The sequence below is a fragment of the Aegilops tauschii genome, chromosome 1, assembly GCF_002575655.3.
Source record: "Aegilops tauschii subsp. strangulata cultivar AL8/78 chromosome 1, Aet v6.0, whole genome shotgun sequence".
Classification (NCBI taxonomy): Eukaryota; Viridiplantae; Streptophyta; class Magnoliopsida; order Poales; family Poaceae; genus Aegilops; species Aegilops tauschii.
Genome location: NC_053035.3, coordinates 8,001,992 through 8,014,488, shown reverse-complemented (window position 1 = coordinate 8,014,488; position 12,497 = coordinate 8,001,992). Strand labels below are relative to the sequence as shown.

At 46.2% G+C, this 12,497-nt stretch overlaps 1 protein-coding gene across 3 annotated transcripts; it reads left to right on the top strand.

Moving 5' to 3' along the window:
* The first annotated feature begins 4,645 nt into the window (after positions 1-4,645).
* Positions 4,646-9,331, top strand: LOC109756714 (disease resistance protein RPM1). 3 transcript variants are annotated; one of them, XM_020315551.4, is made up of 3 exons: positions 4,646-4,734; positions 5,184-8,284; positions 8,688-9,331. In XM_020315551.4, the coding sequence occupies exon 2, from the start codon at positions 5,478-5,480 to the stop codon at positions 8,265-8,267; it is 2,790 nt and encodes a 929-aa protein (XP_020171140.1). In that variant the 5' UTR covers positions 4,646-4,734; positions 5,184-5,477; the 3' UTR covers positions 8,268-8,284; positions 8,688-9,331. The 3 variants fall into 3 exon arrangements, with proteins under 3 accessions (XP_020171140.1, XP_045089338.1, XP_020171139.1); XM_045233403.2 differs by having other exon boundaries at positions 4,679-8,284; positions 8,634-9,331; XM_020315550.4 differs by having other exon boundaries at positions 4,680-8,284.
* Positions 9,332-12,497: the final 3,166 nt, after the last annotated feature.

Genomic DNA, 12,497 nt, shown 5'->3' with positions numbered 1-12,497 from the left:
GCACTTGTAATGCACTTATGTAAGCATGGTGAACTTCAGGGGTAATCAGTACTTCGCAATCTACAAGTATCTATCTACTCCTCACTACACAGCAGGCATGGTGAACTTCCTTCATGGCCATGTGCTGCTGGGAACTCAATCTGGAATTATGCTGCTGTAAACTAAAGAGTGCATTCGATGAATTTGTGACGAATTGATATATACATTTTGTCACATAAGAATCGGAATGTAAGTTAGCTTCTTACTTAGTATTTGAAGCTACTTTGTTTGTTTCTCTAGCAACAAGTGCACAACAAGGACGCAGTTTGTACAAAACATTTAACACCTGATGGATATACATACATGTAAACATACTGTCTACTACAACAAGTTTTGCCCGACTCCGGCGAGGAAGGGGCAATGACGACGGCACGCGGCTCGCTTCAGTGCTTGTAGTCGTCGTTAGGTGGTCTACGGATCTGGATGTAATTTTGTTATGTCTAGTGTTCGTTGTACTACCATGATTAAAGATGAATAGATCAGAAGTTTTCTTGCAGAGAAAAAACATGATCACACACTGTATATCTCACGCGTTGTCTTCCTTCGACACCGCACTCAATTCCTCGCCCGACACCGCACCACCGTCAGCTCGGAAGTGAAATGGCTAAGTCCTCAACATGGTTGGGCCCTTAGAGCATCTCCAGCAGCCGCACTATATAAGCGCCGCGTTGAAAAATCCGAGTTTTTTGCATGCGCCCGATCGCTCCGGGCGCTCCAGCGGAGGCGCAAAAACCATGCGCGCGCGGCATATCTAGTTCAGCGCGCGGGACGAAACGCCATCACGCGCCGCTTATTTGCTGCGCCCGCTCCCGCGCGCTGGACTCTCGAGCGCTCGCTCGCAACTCCACCACCCCATCCAGCCACGGCGCCGCCGCTGCCCGCGCCACCCGGCGACCGTTCCGGCGCTTCCCCGGCCTATCCCCGCGCCGCAGCGCCTTCCTCCGTCCCCCTCTAGTCACCGCTGCCCCACGCGCGCGGCAGTCCTCCGACGAACAGCGCTCGGGCGCTCGCTGCCGCTCGGCGCCCGCAAGGTGTTCGACAAAACGTCCACAACGTATGTATTGCTCAAACTTCATGAATTTGGTGCACGTTGATCGTAGTTTTTATAGTCTAGTATTGAACATTGTAGATGAGTTCGTCGTATGATTCTTCCGAAGAAGAATTTAATATGGAAGAGGAGGAGGATCTTGCAATGATCCTAGCTATGCACATCAACAAAAAACCAAAGCACGGTGGTTCGGTTATGGGTCGGCAGAAAATTTGAAGGGATAGAATCGATGCCCATTACAGATTGATGAGGCATTATTTCGTGAAGAATCCCACATACCCGGAGTCGTACTTTCGTCGCCGGTTTAGAATGAGCACCGAGTTGTTCAAGCGCATTGCAGAGAAACTAACGAGCCATGACCGGTTTTTCAGCAAAGGAGGAATGCCACCAGAGAGCTCGGGCATATCACCTTTCAGAAGGTGACAGCCGCTTTGAGTATGTTGGCATATGGTATCCCGTCTGATCTAGTTGATGATCACTTGGCTATGGGTGAGAGCCAAGTCATCATGTGTGTCAAGCGCTTCGCAGTCGGAATTGTCCAAGTGTTCGTCCAGGAGTATTTAAGATCTCCCAATGCTGAAGACGCCGCAAGGCTATTGGAGATGAACAAAGCTCGTGGCTTCCCAGGTATGCTTGGCTCAATAGATTGCATGCATTGGAGTTGGAAGAATTGTCCAAAGGCATCGCATGGGCAATTCCACGGCCAAAAAAAGGGTTCCACTATAATCCTTGAAGCGGTGGCCGATCAAGAGACTTGGATTTGGCATGCTTTCTTTGGAATGCCTGGATCTTTGAATGACATCAACGTTATCAACCGGTCACCACTGATGAATAAGATTGCAAATGGTGATTTGCCACCAGTGCAGTTTGTAGCAAATGGCCGTACGTACAACTATGGCTACTATCTTACGGATGGCATCTACCCAAAGTGGCAAACATTTGTGAAGCCATTGAAAAAAACTGGAAGGTAAAAAAAAAATCTTGATTTCCACAATGCTCAGGCGGCGGCTAGAAAAGATGTGGAGAGAGCTTTTGGGATTTTGCAAGCCCAATTTGCTATTGTGAGAGGACCGGCTAGATTTTGGGATCAAAAGATGCTTTGGTACATCATGCACGCTTGTGTGATCATGCACAACATGATCATCGAGAATGAGCGTGGCCAAGATGTAGACTACTCTCTGTATGAGCTCTTGGGACATCCCGTGCGAGTGCGACGGAGGGCTGAAAGGATGGCCCGTTTTGTTGCCTCCTATCATGCCATTCGACGTCCCGCAGCGCATGATGATCTTCAGAAAGATCTCATTGAGGAGTGGTGGGCTTGGCATGGCCGACAATGAGCATCGTGATTTGTGCGTTTGATGTTGATTGTTGAACTATTTGTTATATTATTATTGAACTATTTGTTGTATTGAACGATAAACTATTTGTTTGTGAGTTGTAATAACAAAATTGAACTATTTTTGTTGATTTTTTTATTTGCGTTTGATCTTTTTGCTTGTGTTCTGAATACATATGTTGTTTGTGCGTGAGTCGCGCACGCTGTATTTTAGTGTGCTGCTGAAGCTACACGCGCGCTGTATTTTAGCGCGGCTGCTGGAGCCAGCGCTACCCGCCGCGCCAAACCAGGCGATGGGCGCACGTCAAAGTAGTTTTTAGCGCGCCACGCGTTCGGAGGCTGTTGGAGATGCTCTTAATCGCAGAAAAATGGCCTCGAAGGCATCTACAGGCCATCAGTCCCATAGTCCGACAATGTGTGATGTGGCATAATCTGCAGGTACAGGCATGCATTATGCCAGGTGGGTCCCGCAGGACAGGGTGATGTGGCAAGTAAAAAAAGTGTCAATTGCATCTTGATACAATTTTGTTTCGCAAAAGGACCCCTGAAAAAAGCAATCAGATCCTCCAGGACCTTCATCTTCCACCAGTTCGGCGGTGGACGCTGGCGGCCACTCCCTCCCCGTGCGCGGCCGGCGCATCTGCTGCTTGCTCCGGCAGCAGGGCACAAAGGAGGTCTGGCGTGGTCGGTGACGGGCAGGACGACTCGATTCCTTGGCTGGCGAGGGTGAGGAAGTGGTCGGGTTTGCTGGGCGGACCGTCAACGGGAGCCAATGGCTCGATTCCAGATCGGATCCCGTCGGAACCAATACGGGTCCGAGGAGGCTGGGGAGCGGCTGTTTTGGGCGCGAAGGAGACTGGGTTGGCGGCGTCGCCTCCTTGATCCAATCATCGACGACGGTGACGAGCACGACTAGACTGCGCCGGTGGAGCCAGGGTGCACGGCGACGGCGGTGGGTGCATCTGCGGCAACGGATGGCTCCGGTTTCCGGCTGTCCCGGTGGCCACGGCCCGCACGCCGGCTGCGGAGGCCGCTGCTGTTGCTGCTAGCCCTCCGTTCCAAACTCGCGATTCCCTCCTCTTTTTTTATGTATTTGTCTATACTTATATATATTTCTTTAAACAAAAAATATATAGGAAAAGAAAAAGGAACAACAAGAAAAAGAAGGTCTATATATAACAATAAAAACTAGACGATGCCCTGCGCTTTGTTGCGGTAATTTTGTTTAAAATGCATAAATAGTTGCTAAAAATAACTACATCTAATGAAAAGAAAATATATGCTTGATAATGAACAAAAAAAAGTGTATAAAAATAAAGCTTTTGAATTATAAATAATGTGAAGGATGACTAACATGCATGTGTGATGTGACGGCGTTACATGCATAGACTAATGCAAATATAATTGTAATTTACTGTGGACATCACGTTAGTCTGTGCATGAGCCCGTTTTGTCCCATGTTCCGTTGTCGTAGTGCGGCGGACAATAGAGGGATATGCTCTTAGAGAGTAGTGAATTGGTTAGTATCTGACTTGCACTATCTGTAAACGTGCATGTGTCGATACAAAATCTAGTGAAACCAGATGATATTCATTATATTTATAACCAAAATGATGAAATTTAATAAAGTTCAACCAAACAAAAGGAAATTACCAAACCAAAACTAAACCAAGTGAGGTACCAGATGATTACCTCATAGGCAGGGATGGCGGCACCACCTCCTTGCCATGCCGTAAACGGCGCGACAGGTGACGTCAGCTCCTCCTTGATGCGGTGGTGACATCGGCTCTTTCTTGGCGCGACTCTGATTTCAATGCCGCGGTTGGGCAACACCGCCCCGCGATTGGAGGGTGCCGCTTGAGCTACCGCGCGTACTCGTCATCTATCCAGGCGACCTCGGTAAGGAGAGCACCACCTCCATCTTGACCGTCGGGGCGGTGGTCACGGATGGGCCTTGGGACCGTGGGCGGCAGTCCCATGATTCGAAGCTTTCCGTGGATCCTCCTGCCAATGTGGACTTGGCTATCGTGATAGTGTGCGGTAGAGAGGAGAGGAGAGGAGAGACGAGGAGGTTATGTGGTAGCGCGGCCGACTTGATTAAATAATCGGGGTAGGTGGACCGGCGCTGCTTCAATGCCCATTATTATTAAGATATTTCATTCTGTCCATAATTTTGATCTTTACATTTTTGTACGGGCAAAAGAAACCACAATTTAGGGGCAAAATAGAAAATAATACCCTCGACGCTGCAGAACTGGGGGAGGATGACCAATCTAATCTGGCGCGTCGTCTGGAAAGCTCTGCTGTACAGGTTGGTTCTCTTCTCCCCTTCTTCCTCGCTCGCTCGCGCCGCCGCGCCGTCCTGCTCTGCGTCGACGTCCCGGATCTGCGCTGCTCTGGCGTGGATGCGGACGGGGAGCGAGAGTGAGTGCTCGCGCGCGCCGCCGCTCCCTTGCTCTGCCTGCCCCGGTCTGGGAGAAGGGGAGGTTGCAAGCCCGGCGGCTCGCGAAAGACAAGCCCGGCCGCCGCCTTGGTCTGCCTGCCCTGGTCGTGTCAGATGCTCCGCTTGTGCTGTGTGAGGGGCGGGAGAGCAGAGTGTGTGGTTTCAGATCTGTCTGCTGCTGCTGCCGCTTGATGCCTCTGCTGACAGGATAAGGAGTGGGAGATAATGAGGAGAAATTGATGCTGCTGCTGCTCTACTTGTTTCGATGTTCATGTTATTGTCCCTGATGCTCTTGTTTGTTTCTACTGATTCTGCAGCTTCTTTCTTCATCACAGCCAAATGATTGAGCCATCCACCTATTTTGTGTTTGGGGAGAGACAGACATACAGAGGTTTGATGGCTATATGGAATCAATTTGATAAAAATGTAGGTGTGTGACATCTGCTAAATGGGTTGGCCTGCACAAAGAAATAAAGGTGTGTGACCTATTTTGTGTTTGACGGCTATCTCTGGATGTTGGTGCTCGAATGAGTATTCAGTGAGTGAGATTTGGTGACTTGGTTGGAGTTGCTCTCAGCAACCATCATTCCGATAATTAAACGTCAACTACCATGGCGGGGGCTGTTGTCGGGCAGCTGGTGGTCTCCCTTGGTGCGGCGCTGGCGAAAGAGACAGCTATCTTTGGCGGGGCACTGCTCGGCAAGGAAGCCGCCGCCCTCAGGGGCCTCTTCGGCAAGATCCGCGACTCCAAGGTGGAGCTGGAGAGCATGCAGGCCTACCTGCAGGAGGCGGAGCGGTTCAAGGACACCGACAAGACCACAGCCATTTTTGTCGGCGAGGTCAGGGGCTTCGCCTTCCAGATCGAGGATGTCGTTGACGAGTTCACCTACAAGCTGGAGGAGTGCAAGCACGGAGGGTTCGCTGGCAAGATGAAGAAGAGGCTCAAGCATATCAAAACCTGGCACCGCCTAGCAGCCAAGCTCCAAGAAATCAAAGCCCAGCTGAAAGATGCCAAGAGGAGGAAGCAGGATTACGCCGTCACTGGCAGATTTGCTTCTTCTGCCAGATCGATAAATCAAGGTCAAGCTCTTCACTTCACCAGGGATGAGGACCTTGTGGGGATAGAGGAGAACAGGGACAGGTTGATACGGTGGCTGACCATCGGCGGTTGTAGTGGTCATGGTCTAGAGCAGAGCAGCAGCAAGGTTACCTCGGTGTGGGGGATGCCTGGTGTTGGTAAAACCACTCTGGTTGCTCATGTGTACAACACTGTAAAAGTGGATTTCGACGCGGCGGCGTGGCTAACTGTGTCGGAGAGTTACCGTATCAAGGATCTGCTGAAGAAAATTGCCGCCCAGTTCGGCATCACAGTCGACGTCGCCGACATTGAGATGAGAGACCTAGCAGAGTCCATCCACAACTACCTTCAAGGTAAAAAGTTCATCATGGTCCTGGATGATGTTTGGGCTGCGCGTGTGTGGTCCGAGATAAGGAATGTCTTCCCAACGTCTAACTGTACCGGCCGATTTGTTATCACATCAAGAAAGCATGAAGTGTCACTGTTGGCAACTAGGGAGTCTGCAATTCACTTGGAACCGTTACAACCACATCACTCCTGGGTGTTGTTTTGCAAAGGGGCCTTTTGGAATGATAATGTCAATGAGTGCCCGTTGGAATTGCAAGAATTGGCTGGGAAGTTCATAACAAAGTGTCAAGGCTTGCCTATTGCTATTGCTTGCATTGGCCGCCTACTCTCCTGCAAATCCCCAACTTCTGCTGAATGGGAGGATGTGTACAGGGGTTTGGATTCACAATTGGCGAAAGATGTGATCCCCGATGCTCATATGATCCTAAAAGTCAGCTTGGAGGACCTTCCGTATGATTTGAAGAATTGTTTCCTACACTGTGCATTGTCTCCAGAAGATTATGTATTAAAGAGGAGGAAGACAATGAGGCTCTGGATCGCTGCGGGGTTTATCAGGGAAAAAGATGAGAGCAAAACATTGGAGGAAGTGGCAGAGGGATACTTGGCTGAGCTTGTGAACCGAAGCCTTTTACAGGTAGTAGAAAGGAATTATGCCGGACGACTGAAATACTGCAGGATGCATGATGTCATACGCCTTCTTGCCCTCAACAAAGCCAAGGAGGAATGCTTCGGTAAAGTTTATAATGGCTCTGCTACTGGGGCATTCTCTGTAGACGGTGCACGTCGCATATCGGTCCATGGGGGAAATCTTGAACAACTGAGCCGATCTGGCACAACACATCTCCGTGCACTCTATGTATTTGGGAGGTATATCGAGGTCGATTTGCTGAAGCCTATCCTAACATCTTCGAAACTGCTGACGATGTTGGATCTTCAAGGTACCTGTATCAAAATGCTGCCCAGTGAGGTATTCAACTTGTTTAATCTGCGTTATTTGGGTCTTAGAGCTACTGGGATGGAAAGCCTGCCTGAAGCAGTAGTGAGGTTGCAAAACCTGGAAGTCTTGGATGCTTCCAAATCTAAGTTGACGTATTTGCCAAACAGTGTTGTAAAACTTAAGAAGCTGAGATACCTGTATGCATGGTCTGTTGTTACATCTGAGGAATTTGAAATTGGAAATCTAAGTGGAGTCAAGGTGCCCAATGGCATACAACAGTTGGCAGGACTGCAGGCTCTTCAGTCCGTCAAAGCTGCTCCAGAGTTTCTGCGTGAAGTTTCAGCTCTGACAGAGCTGAGAACATTTGGTGTCTGCAACGTGAGAAGTGAACAATCTGCTGATTTGAGCAATGCTATCACCAGAATGAGCCATCTTGTTCATCTCGAAATTGTTGCTGCAGCTGAGAATGAGGTATTGCAGTTTGAAGGTCTATATTTACCTCCAACCCTTTCTTCGTTTGGTTTAGCAGGGCAGCTAGAAAAAACATCGATACCTCAGCTTTTCTCTTCTTGGTCACACCTTAATAGCCTCACTCGATTGCACCTGGCATTCTCCAATATTGATGAGCAAACCTTTTCCTTTCTGCACATGTTACGTGGTCTACGCTTTCTTGAGGTAATGAAGGCTTTTGAAGGGAAGAGGTTGGAATTTTGCGCAGGGTCATTTCCTAAACTTCGATTTCTACACATATGGGGCGCAGCACAACTCAACCAAGTTAGAATAGAAGAGAGTGCGCTAAAAATCCTCGCTGAGCTATGGTTCACAGACTGCCCTGAGCTAAAGTTTCTTCCAGATGGCATCGAACACCTTTCAGCCCTTGAGAAATTAATTCTGAAAGACACGTCAGAAGTGCTGATAAAGAAGCTCCAGCAGAAGAGAGATTCAGATGAATGCAGCAAAGATGCAATGAAGATTAGCCACATAAGGAATGTTACAGTTGCACTGAGCCATAATGGATTTGAGGAAAGGATTAGGTGATCGTCAACATTCCCAAGGTCAGGGTTCACTGTTTTGTTTTCGTGCATATATATCATATGTTGGCAGAGTCAAATTAGCAATTGGTAGCTACTAATGACTGATGTGATTCTGTTACTGAATTTGCCTCCTCAAGCTACTTAATGTGATCCCCTTCTCCATGTTCATGTGTATCTTTTTCACCTAGGCTAGAATTATGCAACTATATAGCCTGTAACTGGTAGGACTGATCATGCTTAATATAAGTTCCAGTTCCTCCTATCAGCGTGCTATTCGGTTTAAAGTCTGGCAAAGAAAATGGATGTATGCTTACATACCTGTGCATGCACTCCCGTTTAAAAAGATCCATCCACTCTGTGATAATTACAGATTCTGTGCTGCAATGTCAAGCACAATTTGATCCCTCCTCTATTGGTCTGCCAGATTGCTCCGTATTAAGGCGCTGATGGGGCGAGCAGAATTCAAGCTGGGCAGGCCATGAGGTGTTGCACTTGTTGCTCAATGAAATTCTGGGCCATTCCTTCTTACTGTACTTGCTCTATATCAAAGACGACACAAGACAGATGGCTGCAAATATTCCTTCTTACCTGGGCGTTCTTGCTCTGCGATGTTGGTGTGATGTTCTTCCGCTCATCAGTTAGTGGTGGTTTCTGTTGCCTACCTATATCTACTTCCTTTGGCATGGTGAACTTTTGCTGCATGCAAATTATAAAGACCGTATTCAACTTTGTCAGTGTTGTGGTGGATCACATGTCCAGAGCAATTTTGTAAGTGAGCTGAATTTGTTGATTCAGTTTTATATACTGGCTCAGGAGTCTGAATATTTGAGTATTCGTGGGGCTTCTGAGGTTGTAATCAAACTGAGTTCATGGCAAGCAATTAGTGCTGTTGCTGTCCGAGTGTTGTCTATCCTAAATAAATATTTCTGATGTGGAAGCAGGCAACACGACTGAAGTGTTGTCAGTTGTTCCAGTGTCAGTATGTTTTCAGATGAACCAAGTGGATCATTACCTTCATTCTCCATGATGCATTTCACTGACTGAAGTTCAATTGAGGCGTTACATTTTCAGTTTGACTTCCATCATCACGATCGGTTGATTAAAGGCCGATCAAGTGAAGCATTACACTAGTTCAGAGCTGCCGATTGGGTTGGGACTGTTAATCCACTGATGAGGCGTTGCATTTTAATCTCTTATTGACACGAGTGCAGTGCCATCCTGAAGCCTTGGCTTTGATATGTAGTGTCATCGTTTCATCAAGAAAATACCACGTAAACATCTTCAACTCTACCAGCTCCAATGGCAAGGCCGCGTGTCCCTCCTGGTTTCCTATGGCAAGGCCAATTGTTTCTCAAAACGCATTTGTGGAGAAAAAGGTTCACATCTTGACATTGTTTCAGTTATATAGTTAGATGTCAGCAAATGCAGGCAATTATCGTCTAGAGTAAGTACCAACTCTGTAGTCTGTACCATTACCTGCTAACCTGTTTAATTAGAAAAAAAACTAGTTCACTGGTCTAAAAATTTTAGTTACACTGATCAAATAGTGTAGTGAAGTATGGGATGAAAAGTGTACTGAAGCTTGGCAGGTCCCATGATTGCTGTTGGTCTATGACTATGAGAATCTGGGAACAAGGCGGGAGACGAGATTGCAGAGGGAAAAGGCTGAACCTGAAAGACGATTGCGTCCCTTGCAGAGGAGAAAGGTCCACTGTTCGGCTCTGCCGGCCCAAGTCAGTCATTGTCGCGGCTAGCTGCCGGCCGAAGTATATATAATCTAGTACGGCAGACGTCCGAGTCAAGGGAAAATGTACTACCTTAGATCTCCCTAATTTTGTTTGAAAGGCCTCCAAGTGCTACTTAGAGCAGCATCAGGGATCGCTAATTAAGGTTGTACATCTTATTTGGATTCAAATTTGCTCCAGATGGCAAGGTCTTCAAATAGTCATTCTAGTCGTTCTTGTGACGTGATAATTTGAGTTAATAAAACACCCTTTATGGGGAAAAGGCCATTCTTCTCATCCTGTAATCAGTTGATGATGGTAAGCATTAGCATTCTTTATCCTTATCAAGACGAAGTGGCAAGGACTACCGATCAGCAGTTATTTAAGTAAATGTACGAGTTGCCATTTGGCGACCGTACACGGTTCTATTACCATTTGAGTATGCAGGTGTCTCCGTGATGAGGATTTCCGACCACAACGTTCCAGTTGCTCAATACCATATTATTCCACTTGCAACACAGCGCCTCTCTTCCACATTAGGCCGTGTGAGATGAGTATTCTGCTCATCAGTTAGTGGTAGTTCCTGTTGCCTGCATACTTCCTTCAGCATGGTCAACTTTGTTCTTGAGAGCATGGCCATGTGCTGTTGGAAACTCAATCTGGAAACGATGTAGCTGTAAATTACAAAGACTATTCAGTTTCATGATGAAACTGGGGAGCCAAGCTATATTCCTGTTATCGATTTGTTTTTGGTCTTATTTGTCACATCGGAAGCAGAGTTAATTGCCTTCAAGTGTTTGTTGATAGCATGAGTTGGACATTGATTGAAACAGTCGTTTTTATATACAGTATCATAGTTGAATATGAAACGTTTTTTCTAATACAGTATCATAGTTGAACCGCCTGCCATGATTGAAACAGTTTTTTATTTACAATATCGTATTTGAATATGTATTGATTGAGACAGTTTTTATATACTACAGTACTATTATATGCAGTTTTTTTATAGGTGAAGCTGTTTGTCACAAACTCTCTTCACCGTAACAGTGTACCACTGACCAAGTTTATGTTATGTTCTAAGATTATCATTCTCATGTTATGATATTATATTGAATGTTTTTTGATCTGTAGGTGGTTAGTTGCCCTGAAATGCCTAGCCTATTAACCTTCTTATTTGTTTAAACTTTGGATTGGTAAGTATAATTCCAGTTTTAAAATTTAACAGTGTGAAGAAGTATGTCATGAATTGCTTGCTGCTACTCATCTCTAATCATTCCATTGATTAGGTAAAAGTTCAGTTACAATCCTCCAAGGAAGCATGGGGTACAAAAAGAAGGAGCAAAATGAGTGAACATCCCAGGTTGTGGCAAGTACTGACATGAGTGAAGTGTTATCCAGAAGCAAGACAGTGTCGTTGAAGCCTCGGCCTTGGCATGCAGTGCCATCGATTTATCATGAAGGTACCACTTAAACATCTTCAGCGCTACCAGCTCCCAAGGCAAGGCCACCTGTCCCACCTGGTTTCTCAAACGCATTTGTGGAGATTTTTTTTTCAGTCTCAGTCGTCCAACGTTGCGCTTGAACCAAAGGTACATCTTGACATTGTTGTAGTTAGTTAGATTTCAGCAAATGCAGGCAATTATCATGTAACTAACTCCGTAGTTTGTACCATTAGCTGCTAAACAGTTTTATTAGGAAAAATACTACTTTACTTACTTCCATATTGTCTCTGATTGATGTTCGTTAGTCTAAAAAAGTGTAGTGAAGTATGGGATGAATTGCCGCTGACAGTTTTTACTCGCATCCAATGGATTCATCTCTTTTTATTCAATCTCTCATTTACATGTGCGCAACATATATAGCAAACTAATAGACTTATCCCTAAGCTTGTCCAACGGCCCAGCGCCTCCCTCCTTGTGGCGGCCCGTATAGTGCTGCCCCCAGCCCCACATGACAGAGACACTGTTTAACTGGGGTAGCCAGTGAAGGCGGATATTCAACTTGTGTTTGCAGGAATATATGTAATGTTGCTTCTCTGACTTCAAAAAGGGACTTCTATTGTTATTTTTAACATACGGGACTGATAGTGACATGTTGATTTTACTAGCGACAACAACAACAACAAAGCCTTTAGTCCCAAACAAGTTGGGGTAGGCTGTTGATTTTACTAGCCCGATCAAGAAATTTACAGTTTAAAGTATCAGCTCAATTAGCATCATTAGCCCTATTGAAGATGGAAAACAATAGAAAATCACTATTTTTTTACCCTCATCTGAAGTTTGTCATCCTAATTTAGAGTTTCATCGAGACTCCTCCACCTTGTGCCATCTCCATACAATGCTTACCCCGTCAGGTTAAATTTCCTACTTCAGCATGTAGTTCACAGATATAATTTTGGGCTACCAGAAGAGGTCGACTCGTACTCTGCAGATGAAAAGGTACGTGGTATACAGACTCACTGAACAAACAATGAAACATATATATTGGCCTGTAAATTTTCTTTTCAAGCT